General features: G+C 39.1%; 1 protein-coding gene across 3 annotated transcripts in view; it reads left to right on the plus strand.

Moving 5' to 3' along the window:
• FGGY (FGGY carbohydrate kinase domain containing) overlaps positions 1 to 17,628 on the plus strand; it is a 385,198-nt gene that overhangs the window by 26,455 nt on the left and 341,115 nt on the right. For all 3 annotated transcript variants that reach the window (XM_054573901.1, XM_054573920.1, XM_054573910.1), the window contains exons 3-4: positions 9,113 to 9,224; positions 15,562 to 15,713. In XM_054573901.1, coding sequence (XP_054429876.1) covers positions 9,113 to 9,224; positions 15,562 to 15,713 — 264 coding nt within the window. The remainder of the gene's footprint in view (positions 1 to 9,112; positions 9,225 to 15,561; positions 15,714 to 17,628) is intronic.

The raw sequence follows: 17,628 nt of genomic DNA on the forward strand, positions 1-17,628 counted from the left end.
GGGGTAGCATATATGCTGTGTTTTTTGATAAGCAATGGAGTGTTTACAGGAGAGGTATACAAGTTCTCTACCCCTAAGGATGGAATAGTTCAGGTACATGGAGAAAACAACACCTATGAAGCCAATGAAATCTGATTTTAAGTTGCACTGCCTATATGAGTAGTGGTCAAAGGGAGAGCAGTACAGGGAGTAGCTCATGTGGGATTGAGCAATAAATGTTAACCTCTTACATTCATAGTACCTATGAATCATGTATCAATTTTTTTAAAATGTTAAACTATTTATTTAAAATTTATTTTTCAATTAACAGTTGACATGCCATTTAGTCTCAGGTGTACAACATAATTATTAGACATTCATATACCTTACAAAGTGCTCACCCCAATAAATCTAATACCATCTAATCATACATAGTTATTACAATATTACTGACAATATTCCCTGTGCTTTCCTTACATCCCTGTGATTATTTTATAACTGGCAATTTGTACTTCTTAATCCCTTTCCCCTTTTTCACCCACCCCCCTAACCATGTCCATATCCATTCGATTGTCATGCAAGGTGGGTAGGGAAGGGATTGTTATTCCTATTTTACCTTTCAAAAGAAAAACCTGGTACCCAGAGACTTAAATGACTTTCCCTAAATTACCCAGAAAATAGGTGATAAGCCTGAAATCAGATAGGTCAAATCTCTGCAGCAGATTCAGGAAGTGTAAAAAGACTAAATGATTAAAGAAATTGGTACCTCCCTACTTCCAGTCAATGGAGAAAGTTTGAGGAAGGATGTAGGGCTACAGGTGACTCTGGAGAAGCCTTAGGAGTTCTCCACAGGCAGAAGTGCTGAGATGGTAATATTAGGGACCAGCCCTGGCTGGAACAGATGGTGCCCAACAGGAGGAAGAAGGGAGGCTGGAGTTGATGGTAGGGGCACACCTGGGTAGCCGGTTCTGAGGCCAATAGGGAGCTTTTCCAGAATCATCCTGAGTTTCAGAATGACCAGCAACAGATTCAAGATGGCTTTCAGGAAACAGAAACTAAATGCAAGGATGCCAGTTAGAGGCAGCATGATTCTTCTAATGAAGTTCCGAAGGCTGAGATGCCTTTGGACTGTAAGCTCTGGGAGGTCTGGGACTGTGTCTCTCTTGTTCAGCCTCTGGCCTCCGTGCTGGCTTATACAGGTACTTAATGATATCTGTTCAATAATGAATGACTGGATTAGCATGTTGGCAGAGGAATGAATAGGAGGGACAAGATTGAGATTTGGTGACAGTGGAGAGGAAGGAGGTAGAAGCAGTTTTAGAGTTACTGTTCTTAGAAGAATGTTGGTGGTGCTGACCTAAAAGGAAGTGTTTGGTTTACATTTCCTCACCTTATCTTCAAGGGACAACACCTCACCTAAGCGGGGATGCTGTGTAGGGAATAGTTCAGGACTGGCTTTATTCATTTTACCAATCACTAGAGATTTTAGAAAGTTGAGTTCCCCTGGGACCTCGCAGGTTGCAGACACCCCACATGAACCACATTAGCCTCGTTGCCGTTCCCACTTCTGGGCCTTTGCACTGGCTCTTTCCCTTCCTGGAACACTTTTTCCAGACTTTCATAAGGTCAGCTCCTCAGGTCCTTCAAGTGTTTACTCCAGTCTCACCTTTTCAGCAACTACCTCTTCCATCTCCAGCATGCCTGATTCCCTGACTTATTGACTTTCTTTTTTACTGTGCATACACCGTAACATTTATTTGGTTTATTAGCTGTTATCTAACCCTACTAAAATATCTCCAAAAAAGCAAGGAATTAAAAAAAAAATTGCTTTCCTTTGTTTCCCGAATACCCAGCAGAATTCATAGCCTGACCTTAGAAGGGCCTTGATTATATTTGCTGACTGATTGAATGAGTGAGTAATTGAATTGTGTAGGCAACAGGGAGGGATGGGCCTGAGGGAACCAGGGATTGCATAACCCCACACATGCCCCCAGAGCTGACAAAGGCATTCACATCAAGATTTAAAAGAATACAGGACCAGCCACACAGAACTCTGTTGCAAGCTGGATTCTGTCTGTGAGGCCCCAGGCTTCCACCCTATCTCCAAACAGAGCTAAAGATAAAACCAGGTATGCCTCTGACCTTCCAATTCTTAGTTCTGAAACGCCCATCTCCCCACCCAATAGGGTAGAGTCCACTGATTTAAAACATATGCAGAATTGAACTGGTTCCCACAGTCAGAACAAAGCGATGCACAACCTCTTCCCCAAATATTTGTTTGCTGCCCCATAGCTACGAGTTGACAGTTGCTAGACATGGACCAGGTTACCAAATGAAGTTTCAGAAATCTCCTTCTCTGGAAATTCTTTAGAAGAGCAATGTGCTTTCTCTCTAGCCAGGGAAATTCCCTTGATGCCAAGTTGTTGGGGTAAGTATACTAGACTGCTTTCTTCTTCCATTAATAAGAGTATAAAAAAGAATCCTCGGGTCAGTGGGTCAAGTCCCGGGGGCCCTCTAGGTAGTGTGACCCTGACAGCCCTGGTTCTGAGGTGGTGTCGATGGAGGTGGGGATCGTGGAGTGGGGGGTCCTACTTATGGATAAGCACGATCACAAGGCATTTCCCTATAAGACTGGGGAACTGATAGTGGCTGCCAAACAAATAAAGTTGAAATGCATGTCACGGTTATTCTTCCAGTTCCTTGTGGTAGATTTCTATTTTAGAGGCGGAGGCACTGAACCTTTGTGACTGATAGGCCATGATTAGAATATGGAACTCTTTAGAGGGGAATTCATAAAGTAGATTGAAGAGAGTATTTTCTTTGCTCCTACTATAAGGTTACTCCTACCAAAATTCTTAGGAAGGTTTGAGTACGTTCAATTTTTTTGATCACTATCCCTTTGCCTATCATTATTATATGTGCTTACCTGGTACAGAGAGAATGCTATGCTTTATATATAAAAAAGATTTCATTGAACAGTCAGTTAATAAGGCATGGAGTGGGTTTTCCATCCTTTACATTTATTTCCTGTAAAGGATTCCTGGTTCCAAAACACTTTCAAATCAATTGACTCCTTCAGAGCCTCACCGGAGAGATTATCTCTTGCTGTCAGGAAACTGAGGCTCAGAAAGGTGATTAAGATTTGTGCAGGATTAAACTGACTCACAAGTTGTGGCGTTGGAACCAGAAGGTGGCTCTTTTGACACCATATTCCCTGTTACTTTCTATTCCAAAGCTGCCTTTCAGTACTGAGTTTATTGAGTGTTCTCCATTTTCTCACCTGGTTCCTCCTCTGACTGACCGCAGGCCTGGGAGAGGTGGGCTTGTCCAGGTCAGGCACAGAGGCCAGTGGGGCCACAGGGCAGGGAGAAGCTAGGGCCAGCTTGTCGATTCATTGATTTCTGCTCCACAAATTCAAAGAAGATGTGAGGCAGCTAATTTATTCTAATAATGGCAGCTATTTATTGTGTCCTGAATGCCAGATGTTGGGCTAATCATACCTTATTTTGCTGCATTCTCATACCATCACTGGGAGATGTGGGTGTAAGTTATAGCTTTGTACAACCAAAGAAACTGTTTTCCGGCTTCCCAAAGTCATAGGCCTAGTAAATGGCAGAGCCAGGCTTCATACTCAGACTGTACCTAACATCACTGGTCTTAACCACTATCCAGAGATTTCCAAGCCAAGATGGAAGGACATTCCAGGCAGAGACAGCCGCGCCTATAAATGCTATGGAGATGTGATCCAGCAAGGCAAGAGTGTGATTAGAATGGCTGAAACTGTGTAACCTGCCCTCAGTCACATATAGGCGAAGTGGCAGAGCTAGGTTTTCAAACCAGGTGTTTGTGACTTGTTGTCCTGAGGCCATGCTGCCTGACAGGGAATTGGGTTTGGTCCTCAGGCTCTTCTAAGTCAAGATCGATCAGTGTAGTAAAGACACACAGGGCGTTCACCTTGGCGCGGTGGCGCAAAGGTACTGCTGGCAGTCACAGAAGGGTCGCTAGCAAATATTCTCCCCTAGAGCACATGCCCTCCCTGCAGGGCGTGTCTCTTGGGCAACAGGAAAATCTCTGATGACAGAGGGGGGCAGTATGGTGGAATAGAAAGGACACAGGCTCAGAGTTTGAATTCCGGCTCTGCCATCTATTGGCTATGTGATGGGAGCAAGTTTGAGTGACTCGGTCTCTAGAGCTTACTTGCCTCCCCCTTCCCTCCCCAATCCTCCACTTACTTTTTATGAAGTGGAAATGTTAAATGTATCTTCAGAGGGCTTTGTAAGGATTAGATAATATGTATGTAAAGCGCCTGGCACATAGTAGGTGCTCATTATATGGTAGCATTTTATTATTTATTGTATTATTATTTGAAAAACTGAATGCTATTCTTTGTCAAAGAATCTATAATTGTGCATAGGTCTTCTGTGAGGAACATGATACGTAGTGAAAAATAAGATCCTAGGTTACAAGTCTGACATCCCAAAACAGGAATAAAGAAGAATTATGTACTTTATATGTGGATGGACTCTTTGGGTTGACTTTTCTAGGATTTAAAAAATTATTGTTATGTTAGAAGTTAATGGGAAACAGGAAGCATTAATGAGTATGGTTATTCACAGTTTTTTCAAAAAAGAAAACCATAGAAACAAATTAAAACTAGAAGTTACCAATAAACCCATATTATTCTACAACTTTAAAAATTACATAATGAAGTGAAAAATTTTCTATCTCTTTCAACTGCCATTTCTGCTCTGAGAGGCAACTACTATTAATAATTTGTTGTATATTCCTTTTTGTTTTTGTTTTTTACCCTATTAATATCCTGTGGATCTCTTTCCATTTCATTTTTTATAGCTCAGCTTGTAAAAAGTTATTTAAGAGCTTGAGGTATAATTTATATACCATAAAATCTATCCATTTTAAATGTATACTTCAGTGATTTTTTTATTAAATTTACACAATTGTGTAATCATCACCATAATCCAATTTTAGGACACTTCTGTAATCCTAAAAAGTTCCTTGTGCTTGTCTGTCCTTCGCCCATAGAAAACTCTTTATCTGCTGTCTATATTAATAGTTACTCTTTTTTAGAAATTATGTATAAATGGATTCATAAAAAGTGCATTCTTTTGTATCTGCCTCCTTTCACTTAGCATAATGTTTCCAAGATGTACTTTATGTTCTTGAGCATTTGAGTAGTTTGTCCTTTTTTTCCTTGCTGAGTACTATCCCATTGTGTGGATATACCATAACTTGTCTAACCATTTGGTGAAACCATGATGGATATTTGATTTGTTAACATTTTGGCGGTATTATGAGTAGTACTATATGAATATACACATACAAGTCTTTGTGTTGGCATATATTTTTATTTTGCTAAGGTAAGTATCTAGGTGTGAAATTGTTGGCTTGTGTGGTCAGTCATGTTTAAAAAACTGCCAAACTCCGTTTTCAAAGTGGCTGTATTTTACATTTCCACCAGCAGTGGAAAAGGGTTCCTCTTCTCCACAATTTTCTAACACTTAATAATTGTCAATTTTTTTTTATTCTAGCCATTCTAGTAGGTATGCAGTAGTATCTAACTGTAATTTTAAGTTGTATTTCTTTAATCACTAATGATGTTAGCATATTTTCTTGTGCTTATTGGCCATTTGGTGAAGTTTGTATTCAAATCTCCTACCCATTTCATAATTGAATTGTTTGTCCTCATTATTGTATTATAAGAGTTCTATATACAAGTCTATCATTAGGTATACGATTTGCAAATAGACAAGGGGTGTCCCCCGAAAAACCAGAATTTATTTATAAAAATTGTGTATTCTTACATGTTTAAACTTCAGTCACCTTCAGAGTACTCTCCATGTAATACATTAAACCTATCGAAATATTTTTTCCACTGCTTGAAACAGTTTTTGAATGCATTGATTTTGATGCCTTTTAGTGCTTCAGGTGTTTTTGTTTTACCTTTTCCACATCAGCAAAATGTTTCCCTTTGAGGACTTTTTTCATCAGGGAAACAAAGAAAAAAAGTCACTTGGGGGCAAGATCAGGTAAATAGGGAGGGTAGGGCACAGGGGTCATGCCGTTTTCGGTCAAAAACTACTGAACACTCAGCACGGTGTGGGCACGTGTGCTCATAAATCACCCATCATTGAAAGAGTTTTCAGAAAAAATTCACTGAAGCTAAATGCATCCTCTCACACCAGCACCAGCTGCAACACTGATACAGATGGGGTCCTAGAACACTCATCTAATGGGAGAGGACTGTGCCTCAAGGGGCCTGCCCTCCAGAAGGTAAATCCTTTTTTGCGGGGTCCTCCCTTGTAGTCCCCTGGTCTGAAGCTTATCTGCTCATTTTCTTAAGTTTCTTTTGAAGAGCAAAATTTTAAAATTTTAGTGAAGTCAAATTTATCAATTTTCAAAATGAGTTTTGCTTTTAAAGAAGTCTTTGTCAAACTCATGGTCAACAAAGATTTTCTCCTATGTTTTCTTCTACAAGTTTTATAGTTTCAATTCTTACTCTTAGGGAGGATACATTTTGAGTTAGTTTTTGTATATGGGATAAGTTAAGTCATTTTTTTTAAAATGGGCATTTAGTTGTCCTACCACCATTGCCAAATAGACTATCTTTTCCCCCATTGAATTGTCTTCACTCTTTTATCCAGTAACAGTTGACCATAAAGTTTTGGTTTATTTCTTATATTGCTATAAATGATTTATAAATTTATCCTTATGCCAATATCATACTGACTTAGAAATGGTAGTTTTCTAGTAAGTTTTGAAATCAGGTAGCATAAGTTCTCCAACTTTGTTTTTTCTTTTCATAAATTTTTAGGCTCATTTATGTCCTTTACATTTTTATGTAAGTGTTTGGAGTAGTTTGTCAATTTCTAAAATTGTCTGTTTTTTTTTGTAACTGAATAATATTCCATTGTGTAAATGCCCCATAGCTTCCCTTCGTGACAGCATGGGTGGACCTGGAGAACATTATGCTAAGTGAAATAATTCAGTCAGAGAAAGACAAGTATCATATGATTTCACTCATATGGAATCTAATAAACAAACTGAACTAAGAAGCAAAATAGAGACAGACTCATAGATAGTAGGATGAAAGCTATGGGGGTAGGGAATCAATCAAAAAGGAAAAAAGACTCATGGACATGGACAATAATTTGGTGATTATAGGGGGGTATATAATGGTGATAAATGGTAATGGAAAAAATACAATAAAAATTTAAAAAATAACCTGCTGTGATTTTAATAGGGGTAATGTAGAATCTGTAGACTAATTTGAGAATACTATTTTAACAATGTTGAATTTTTCATTTCATGAATATCCCCCATATTTCTCCAATTTCTAGGATTTTTTTGTAGCAATGTTTTATAGTATGTAGGGCATAGGTCTTAAACTTCTTTTAATAAATTTCTTCCTAAGTATTTTATTTTTTTGATGCTATTGTGAATGGAGTTGTTTTCGTCATTTCAATTTTGATAACTTAGTTGCTATTATATAGAAATACCCTTGATTTTTATGTTAGTCTTATGTCCTGTGATCTTACCAAGCTTGCTTATTAGTTCTAGTAACTTTTTAATTTTTTTTTTTTAGATTCCCTAGGATTTTCTGCACATGAGACCATGTCCTCTGAAAAATAAGATATTTTTATTTTTTATTTATTTATTTTTTTGATTTAAATTTCTTTTTCTTGCCTCACTGCCTTGGTTAGAACCTTTACTGCAAGACTAAATAGAAGTGATGAAAGAGAGAGTATTGTTGCTTTGTTATATTAGGGGAAAATCATTTTGCCATGCCATGAAGTATGATATTAGCTGCAGGTTCCTGTCGATGCTCTTAATCAGTTTTGGAAGTGTCCTTCTTTCCTGGTTTATTGATTGTTTTGGGGTTTGTTTGTTTTTTTTTCTTTTCCTCCATCTGTTGAGATGATCATTTGGTTTTTACTTGTGCTTTATTCTGTTTAATACATTAATTGATTTATGGATATTAACTACCCTTGTATTCCTGGGGTAACTAACACATGGTCATAGTGTATAATGCTGTTTAATATGTTGTAAGATTGATTTCTTAATGTTTTGTTAAGTATTTTTACAGCTATGTTCATGACAGTTATTCGTCTGTAGTGTCCCTTTTTTTTTTTTTTGGCTTGGGTATCAGGATAATACTGGCCATGTAAAATGTGTTGGAAAATGTTTCCTCTTTAACTGAATCCTGAACAAATTTTTTTTTTTTTTTTGGATATAATTTCTCTGTGAAGCCATCTGGTCCTAGAATTTTTTTAAATTTTTTTAGTGGGAATGCTTTAAGTACAATTTTGATTTTTAAAGTATAAATGCTTCTCAATTTGTCCTGTGGCTTTGGTCAATTTCTACAGCCTACCAAATGGTTGTTTTTAATGATCTTTTCCAGTTTTCTACTTATATTTTGCTAAGAGGATGTTCTGATCTATTCATACCACCACACCCAGAAATTGCTTTTCTTCTTTTTTTCTTTTTAATAGTTATATTCCATTTTACAGATGTGCCATAATTTATTTAATAGAAAATAGTTTTTCTAATTTTTAAATATATTCTTAAGCAGTGCTGCAGTTAACCTTTGTCTACAGATAACTTGCTTTGCTTATGCTGATAATTTGCTAAGATAGATTCCTAGAAGTGGGACTGCTGGACCAAACATAATGCATGTCTTACATTTTAACAAATACTATAAAATTATTCTTCAAAATTTGTACTAAATTGTGAGGCCCACTTCTCCATGTTTTGCCACTATGATATACTATTAATCTTTTACATTTTTGCTAACATGAAAAGCAAAAACTGGTATATTTTTATTTGGTATAGTTTATATTTTATTGAATTATATTAGAGTTAGGAATCTTTCTATATGTTCTTTATTTCTTTTTATTTTATGAAGTGATGTGTTGTGTCCTTTGCTTGATGTTCAATTAGATTGGTTGTTTTTTAATTTACTAATTGATAGGATCTTCTAATATTGAACTTTTGTCTGTTTTATGATGTAAATGTTTTTTCTGTTCTGTCATTCATTTCCTTCTAGTCATTACTTATTTTCATTCTTTTAAAAGCCTTGCATTCTAATTTATGTTTTTGTTTGTTTTTAAAACAGAAAGTTGTGCAAGGGATCGATTCAAACCAAATCCGAGGGCTTGGGTTTGATGCCACCTGTTCTCTGGTTGTTTTGGATGAGCAGTTTCGTCCTATACCAGTAAACCATGAAGGTAGGACCATTTCTCTCTTTTTCCCTGGTGGTGGGAGATTGGCCAGGGAAGACTTGGCTGATCAAGCCAAAGGGATATGAGTGGGATATGAGGTCACAGGTCTCCTACCACTGAGAGCGAGATTTAGGAGGGAAGCATGTAGGCCAGATGTCACGTCCAGAGGTTAGAAATTTGGTAGGAGTAGGGTGGCATCAGGGGCCTGGATTAGGGCGAGGTATGGCTCCATAAAGAACAAGAGCCACAGCAGAGAGCTTGATGAAGAAAGGACAGGGGATCATTAGCTCAGAGTGGGTAGCCTTGAAACAGACAAGTGGCCTGGGTTTTTTTTTAGGGAGGGAGTATCAGTGTCTGCAGTTGCTTTGCCTATGAAGCTCCTATGCCACATTCATTTGAGTGGGTGAGCCAAGTCCATTTGAAGGAAATAGAACAAGGCAGACAGGACCAGGTATCACACAGAAAAAGGGAACAGATGGCCTCTCTATTTTCAATAGCCAGACCAAAGGACATTCCCATATAATGACGTTGTTTAATAGACACTTGTGACTACTGTTCTTGTGACTGCACAAATGTAAAGTACCACTTGGGTTCACCATCAGAAATTTTTCACAGTGGGTGAGGTTGTGTCCCTTTTGGGGAATTTCATCGTTAGTCCTGAGGTTGAAACCCAGAAGGCTACACTGGTCAGGTTGGTAATGCAAGATGATAAACTTCAACTGAGACTTAACTTTTTAATGAGCAGAAATCATTTGGGAGTGGTAGAGATTTTGGTGTACCGGAAATTGAATCTAAAGGAGTGTGGCTCTAGGTGTTGTCAGTTGGTTGCTGCCAAGACAGCCATTACAAACATATTTTGGGCTAGATTATGTTTACGAACCCTAGGTATTGGCCGCTGCTGTAGCATTGTTCTTAACTGGTGGCTGTGAATATTGGGGCACACTGGGACACCCAGGAATTGGTGTCAGGTAGATCTTGGATTTCAGCCTGCCACTGCTGAACGGTGACAGGAACCTCTGCATGTCTCAGTTTTTTCCTCTGAAAGAGCTGGAAGAATGAAACAGTAGCTTTGCTTTGAACATTGAGAGCCTGACACCTGAATACTCAGAAAAGTTTGTTCTATCTAATTATGAATTCCTCAAGTTAAGAGACTGTGTCCTACTCACTTCTATGGATCTAATGTGTAGAACAATGATTTTTATAAATTACATGTGCTGAAAAAAGGACGCAAATGGATTCATGGCTCGAGCACAGGAGTAATGATGACCTTTTTACACACGTGTGCACACAATTTTTCTCCTTTTTGCTATATTTATTAGCACCTACTTTCTGCCAAACCCTGTTATTAAGTGCTGGGGCTTCGAAGATGATTATGAATGGTCCTTGTTCTCGCTGGCTTTTACTAGTTCAACTGGCATTATTCTGAAAGCAGAGACCAAAGGATGGGGCCAACAACCCAGCAGATCTCAGCTCAGCAGTAGCAGGCACTCTCCAGGTTCGAGATGTGTCCAGCCATGGAGCTGGCCATGTTAGGAGGCTGTCAGCACTTCCCTTATTGGCTTTTTTTTTTTTTTTAAAGATTTTTATTATTTTTAGAGAAAGGGAAAAGGAAGGAGAAAGAGCAAGAAAAACTTCAATGAGTGAGAGAGACATTGATCAGTTGCCTCTCACATGCCCCCAGCTGGGGTCCTAGGCCACAACCCAAGCATGTGCCCTGACTGGGAATCGAACCCATTACTTTTTGGGTTGTGGTATGATGTCCAGCCCACTGGGTCACACCAGTCAGGGCTAGCTTTTTTTAAGTAGAGTTCAGGTGATAGTCTGTTAGGGGTGCTGAGGAAGGAATTCTCATTTAGAGTGGGATTTCAGATATAAAAAGCCCTAGGTTTCAAGGACTCTATACTCCTTCTAATCTGCCAAAAATACATGTTTGTTTGTTTGTTTTTGTTTTTAAACTCTGGCTGTAAATCAGAATCAACTCATGAGCCCTGCTTCTCAAATTTATATTCAGTTGGCTTAGGGTGAGGGTAGGACATCAGCATTTTTGAATTCCCTCAGTAATCCTAGTATCGGAGGATCACTGAGCACAGATGAACGGACAGTTAAACCATCAGGAACAAGAACACTGAAGTGGCAGATGGGAATTCCTTGTCATTTCTGCTTAGATATGTATCCTCTCTGGATGCCATCTTTTTTCTCATTGTAGGTCGAATTGCCTCCTGTTAACAGGCCTTCTATTAATAGGGTAGCTAGGTTGCAACCCTAATTATAAGTGTTGAAATAATTTTATTTCACCTAAAAGGTTAAGATGTACCCATTCATCAAATGCATTCAGCTGCCCCTCACCCGTTTGTTTCCTTTCAACAGGTTCTATTAAGGTTAGATTTTATCTGAAATAGATTATCCTGTGTTAGAAAATAAAATTAGAACTTTAAGGGTGGTTTAAAAGTTTTTTAAAGACTGCTGCTACCCACCTGGCAGTGACCAACTCTTGATTGTTAACTGGAGTATTCATGAGGCGCAGGGAGCGGAGTCAGGAAATTAACCATCGCCATTAAAACTGAACCTACTAAACGGGCAAAGCTGTTACCATCTTTAGATATTAACCCTTCCCTGAAAAAACCCCCCAAAATAACAACAAAAAAACCAGAAACCCCAAGCACAAATATATTTTAAGTACAATAGCTTAAGAACACCATTCATTGCTATATGATGAAATAGCCTCATTGTGAGGCCTTTCTTGTTTGATCTTTCTTCCTTTGAAGACCAGAACAGCCCGTGGGTTGAACAGTGGCGCCACGCTGCCTGCTTCCTCTCTCTGCAGCATCCAGCTGAAAGCATAGCTGTGGGTGGGTCAGCCCAGCTACTGGAGCTCTCGGAAGGGAGGGAGACCAAGGGGCGAGGGAAGGAGTTAACTACCTAGGCTACTCTGCAACAGACACCTAATGCTTCGATGCTGTTGCCGATGCATAGTAGTAATTTTTTCCTCCTCCTGTGAGATGTTCAAACTATTAACTTTTTATACACATGGATAACTTATCTGCCCACAGGTAAACTGACTGCAGGCATACCTGGGAACTTATTGCCCGTTTGGTTCTAGATCATTGCAATAAAGTGACTATCGCAATAAAGCAAGTCACATGAATTTTCCAGTGCATATTCAAATTACATTTATTCTGTAGTCTATTAAGTATGCAATAACATAAATATCCAAAAAAATGAATATACCTTAATTAAAAATACTTTATTACTAAAAAATGCTGACCATTATCTGAGCCTTCAGTGAGTTGTAATCTGTTTGCTGGTGGAGGGTCTTATCTTTCATTTGTAAAAAATGCAGCATGTACAAGGTACGGAAAGGCGAAGTGCAATAAAACGACGTATGCCTCATGTAACCTAAAGTCTGCTCTACCAAACTGCCTCCAATTCTCTTAGAATATGACATCTTCTTGGGTTTGTGCTCAGTTTGTATAGAGCTTCCTTCCCTATCTGTGTACCTGGCTAACCAATGGCCATTTTTTTAGAATGAAATTAAAGCTTTTCTGACTCTTGAAAGCTCTCTGTGCATCCTCAGGCCCAGCGATCTAGTGCCTTCCCTGTGCTCCTCCTCCTGTGTGTTCTCATGCCCAGTAATTCTGGCAGTTGGCATACCATATAGACCCTTTTTGTTCATTAAACCACATGCTTTATAAGGGCAGAGACTGTGGCACATTCTTCTCAGTATCCCAGCACTGTGCCTGGTGTGTAGTAGATGCTCAATAATAGAGTAAATGAATTTTCAGTGGGGTCATTTATTTGTGGTTTTCTACAAGAACCAAAAAAAGATTAACTTGCCAGTTGTGTCTAAAATTAAAAATTAATAATCATAATAAGTACAATAAAGTACTTGAGTCTGCACGGTTCTCATTGTGTCATTCTGACCGCATGTTGAGAGCCTTTCCTGTAGAGGCAATACTAGCTGATTGGTTCTTTTTTTTTAAAAAAAAAATTCTTTATTATTTTTTTTCCACTACCATTTAGGCCCCTTATTCTCCCCTTCCCCCAGCAATCACCTCACTGTTGTCCATAGTAGCAAGTTTAGTGACAGGTGTGTTTGTCTTCAAGCAGCTGCAAATATGTCCTGTACAATATTTAAGAAGCAATACGATATTGTTCTCCTCAAAATCCACACACCCACACACGTGCATGTTTGTGTGCGGGCACAGTCCAACATTCTGATTGGCTGACAAATCTGGAAGGGGACGTGGACAACAGGATTTCTAAAGTTATTTAGGGATTCTTTGTGCAGCCAGGACTGAGAATGAGACCTTTAAGCAACTCTATTATGCAGTAGGAAAACTCAGGTGGTTTACCAGATCTGAGGTGTACCTGTGGGAGGTCTTATATACTTTTTCTTATTTTCAAAGTATTATTGTTTCTGGAGGAGCTTTTGTGGGCCCTGAAATCTTTCTGGGCAGGCAACCCAAGTGACTGAGTCCTAGTCTCCTTATGGTGATGATGATCTAATTTACACATTTTGTTAGCTTGACCTTTTTTTTAAGTTTTAAAAATTCTTTTTCAAATATATGTAAAATAAATAACAGCCTGCTATGTATCTACTATTAAGGATGGACAGATGAAACTTTGCTGTATTTGCCTCAAGTCCTCCCCCCTCTTTTTTTTCTTCAAAGAAAGAACTACTCGAAACTTTAGCCCTTGCCTTCTCCCTCCGGTGCTCCTCTGTCCAGCAGGTGACCATTCTGCTATGGTTGGTGTTTACAAACATGTTGTTTCTGTGTTTTTACCACATATGTATGTATCCTCAACAACAAACTATATATGTATATCATGTTTAAAAATGTCCCAGCTGGTATCATTACTCATGTTGATATGTGCAACTCCAGTTTATTTGTTTTAGCAATTTATCCTGTCTCTGCACAGACCTGTTTTTAAAGCATGCTTCATGCTTTTCCCAGCTGTGATATAGTAGACGTGTGTTCACCTTCAGAGTCAGTTTGCCATTGAAAGCGACTGAAATCAGAGGATTGTTTTGGGAATTAAATGAGATGGGGTGTGTAAAATGTTCAGCAGGGCTTGGCACACACACATATGCACTCTCATACACAGAGCTCTATAAAAATTTGCTATTAGCAAAGTTACAGATGTAGTTGCTGCAATTATTTTGTCATTAACTAAAATCATGTGTGAAAGTACCTGGCTCAGTTACTTTTGGGTTCCCTTTTATCTTTCTTATCTCCCAGTCATATGTTCTTTGCATTTTGCCATTTGAGGAAATAGAGGGCTGTCAAGAGTACTGACCGGCTTGCCCATCAGTAATGATGAATTGACAGAGGCTGGGGATGGGAGAAAGGGATGGTCAGTGACTGTGTGGTGCGAGGTGGTAAATGTTGGATGTAGGGGCAGTACCTATGCTCCTTTTATTATTATGAAATATTATTATCCCCATTTTGTAGATGAGGATACTGAGGCTAAGAAAAGTTTAGAAAGTTTCTCAGTACATCTCTGCTTATAACGGAGTAAGCATCTCCCATTAGATCTGCTTGATTCCCAAACTTGTGTGCTTCCCACTCCACCAAAATAACCCAACTGAGAGAGGGAAAAAACTTAAATTAACTGATTTTAATTAAAGTGACTAGAAGAAGGTTGAATATAGGCAGATCAAAGCCATTGTGTAGATGTATTAACACTGTTGAAATATTTGTCCGTGTTTAAAGGAGACAGATCTTGAACCACCAAAGTATTGTTCTAGGCTTATTTCACAGGCTTTTTTCCTGAATATATGCCTAGAAAAGTTTTTCTGGAACAGAAGGGAGAGGAAAGGAAGGGAAGAAGTTGAGAGGGAATGAATGATAATATAATTTGTCGGGAGATCTTGATTGGTTTTAGTGCAGAGGTTTAACCCTGGGCGCTGTAGTCAAAGAACGCATCTCTTGAAGGGAAATCCAAGGTTTGGGTAGAATGTTCACTTGTTCCTTATAGATGGGTGAAATTCTAAAAGCTGGATAGCTCTTTGCCCTTTGGAATCCATAACTGTCCTTGAATTAGAAGGATAATAATGTACATGTGTCTTTTTATTTTATCAAACTATAGAAGGAAATTTATTTAGAAAGTCACAGAGGAAATTTATTTACAAATTTATGTAGAAAGTCACAGAGGAAGAAGTGAGTGGAAGAAGAAATGGGTTCAGGAAACAAGTTACTGAGGCAAAAGAAGGGCCCTTGGAGCTTAGGAGAGAAAAGGGTAATTCTCCTGAGGGGAAGGCGGAGGGGAGGGCAGGGGGCTGGCAAGCTCCGAGGAGGAAGAGAGCCATGCACACGTGTCTTCATTGCCCTGTTTCTGCTAGGGGATTCCCATCGAAACATCATCATGTGGCTGGACCACCGAGCAGTCAGTCAGGTGCACAGGATCAACCAAACTCAGCACAGCGTCCTACAGTATGTCGGGGGTGTGATGTCTGTGGAAATGCAGGCCCCAAAGCTTCTGTGGCTAAAAGAGGTGAGTGCCTAGAGTTGGGGAGAGGATACTAATACAGTTGAACAACGGTGCCAATGCCCCACGTAAACGTGTAACTTTCAACTCTCCCAAAACGCAAATGCTAATAGCCTACTGTTGACTGGAAGCCATACTGATAGCATAAAGAGTTGGTTAGCACATATATTATATATTATATATATTATATACTGTATTCTTATAATAAAGTAAACTAGATAAAAGGAAATGTTATTAAGAAAATCACAGTGAAGAGAAAATACACTTATTAGTGCTGTACATATTTATTGAAAAAATCTGCATATAAGTGGACCTATGCAACTCAAACCTGTGTTGTTCAAGGGTCAGCTGTAATAGCAGAGGATTCCATTCATTGTGGATTTGTCTGTACCAGGCACCCTGCTAAAGTCCATTACGTTTGATTTTTCCCAGCAACTCTCTGAGGAAGGTTGATCCCATTTTATTGATTAGGTTGCAGTTAAATCACTCCTGTTTTCTTATGTTTAACTCACGCAAGGCAGTGTGATACATGTTTAACCCAGATGATCACTTTGAATCTTAACAGCAATCCTCTGAAGGAGGGCTTCTTTTACTTTTTTGGTGTGTGTTTTATAGAGAAGAATGCTAAAGCTAATAGAGATTAACCAATTCACCCAAAGTGGCACAGTAAGTATGTGACAGAGCCAGGATTTGAACCCAAGAATGGCTGTCTCTGAAATTGGTTGGTTCTCTTAATATCCAGTACTCTGCTAAGTTCAGAGAGGTTAGTTACCATTCTAGTTAGAAGGTGGCAGAGCTAGGATTTTAATCCAGGTCTCCTGACCAAAACCTTCTTTCTCTGCACACTTTTAGCCCCAAGTGTTTAATATCTGGCTTTGGTGGCATTTTAGAGTATTCCTCTCCTATCTCACCTGAACTTGAGTTTCCGTGTCCTTGAGTGATATGGTGATTGCTGGTCAAAGCATGTGCAGGTGATTCCCATTCCCAGATGTGAGGATCCTTTGTGAAGTGTGGAGAGTGGTGATGTCAGCTTAGTGGTTCCCATTAGAGATGGATGTGTGATGAAGTTCAAGTCTTCTGGGAACCTCAGGGACTGGAAAACCCCAGGTGGTCTGATGAGGAGAGAATCCTTCTAATGAATAAGACCTGGCATGATTTATTTAGTGTCTCTGCTGAAAATGTATGCGAGGACAGGGGGAGTTTAAGGGTGCTGAGAAGGAGGCCCTGGATTGCCCCCAGGGAGCAGAAGGAAGATGAGCAAAAACGGTGTCAATAATCTGATCAGGCTTGGCTTGCTATCTGTTTTGTATATATAGCTGTTTTGTGAGTTTTAATTTTTAGAAAGGCTTTTATAGTTCCTATAGTTCAAAAACATAGGGTGTCTTAGGAGTTGGGGATTCTTAGGATTCTGATTTGTCTCTACTAACAGCACATTGTGTGACTGTGGGCAGAGCAGTTCTCACCCTAGACATCATTTTTTCCATCTATGACATTTGAAAACCTGATCCAAACATATGCTGAAATACAAATCGGGATATAGAGCTGCTCTTCCCGGCCCCACGCTCTGCTGTGTGTTCTGTGGGCATTACTTGATTTATCTCCTAACAAGCTGTGCCTGGTAGAGAACATGGGGGACTGAGGCTAAGAGGGAGTGTTAGATGCCTTTCCCAATAGATGGTCGAACCAGAATTTAAACCCATTTGTACTGGGCTTCAAACCCAACTCATCCAATCATGTGACACAGTGCTAAAATCCCTCTGTATGGGTGCTACTTAGGGTAAGCCCAGGAAGGAGGGCAGGAATTTCTTCAAGCCAGCCTAAATATGGTGCAAGAGAACAAAAAGATTGGCTATATTATCCTTCTTGGCCACAAGTAAGGAAGAGTTGTACTAAATTAAGTGAGGAGGTTCAGGCAGGCGGT

Source organism: Pteronotus mesoamericanus, unplaced genomic scaffold, assembly GCF_021234165.1.
Source record: "Pteronotus mesoamericanus isolate MK-2021 breed Mesoamerican mustached bat unplaced genomic scaffold, CSHL_Meso_final contig_105, whole genome shotgun sequence".
Classification (NCBI taxonomy): domain Eukaryota; kingdom Metazoa; phylum Chordata; class Mammalia; order Chiroptera; family Mormoopidae; genus Pteronotus; species Pteronotus mesoamericanus.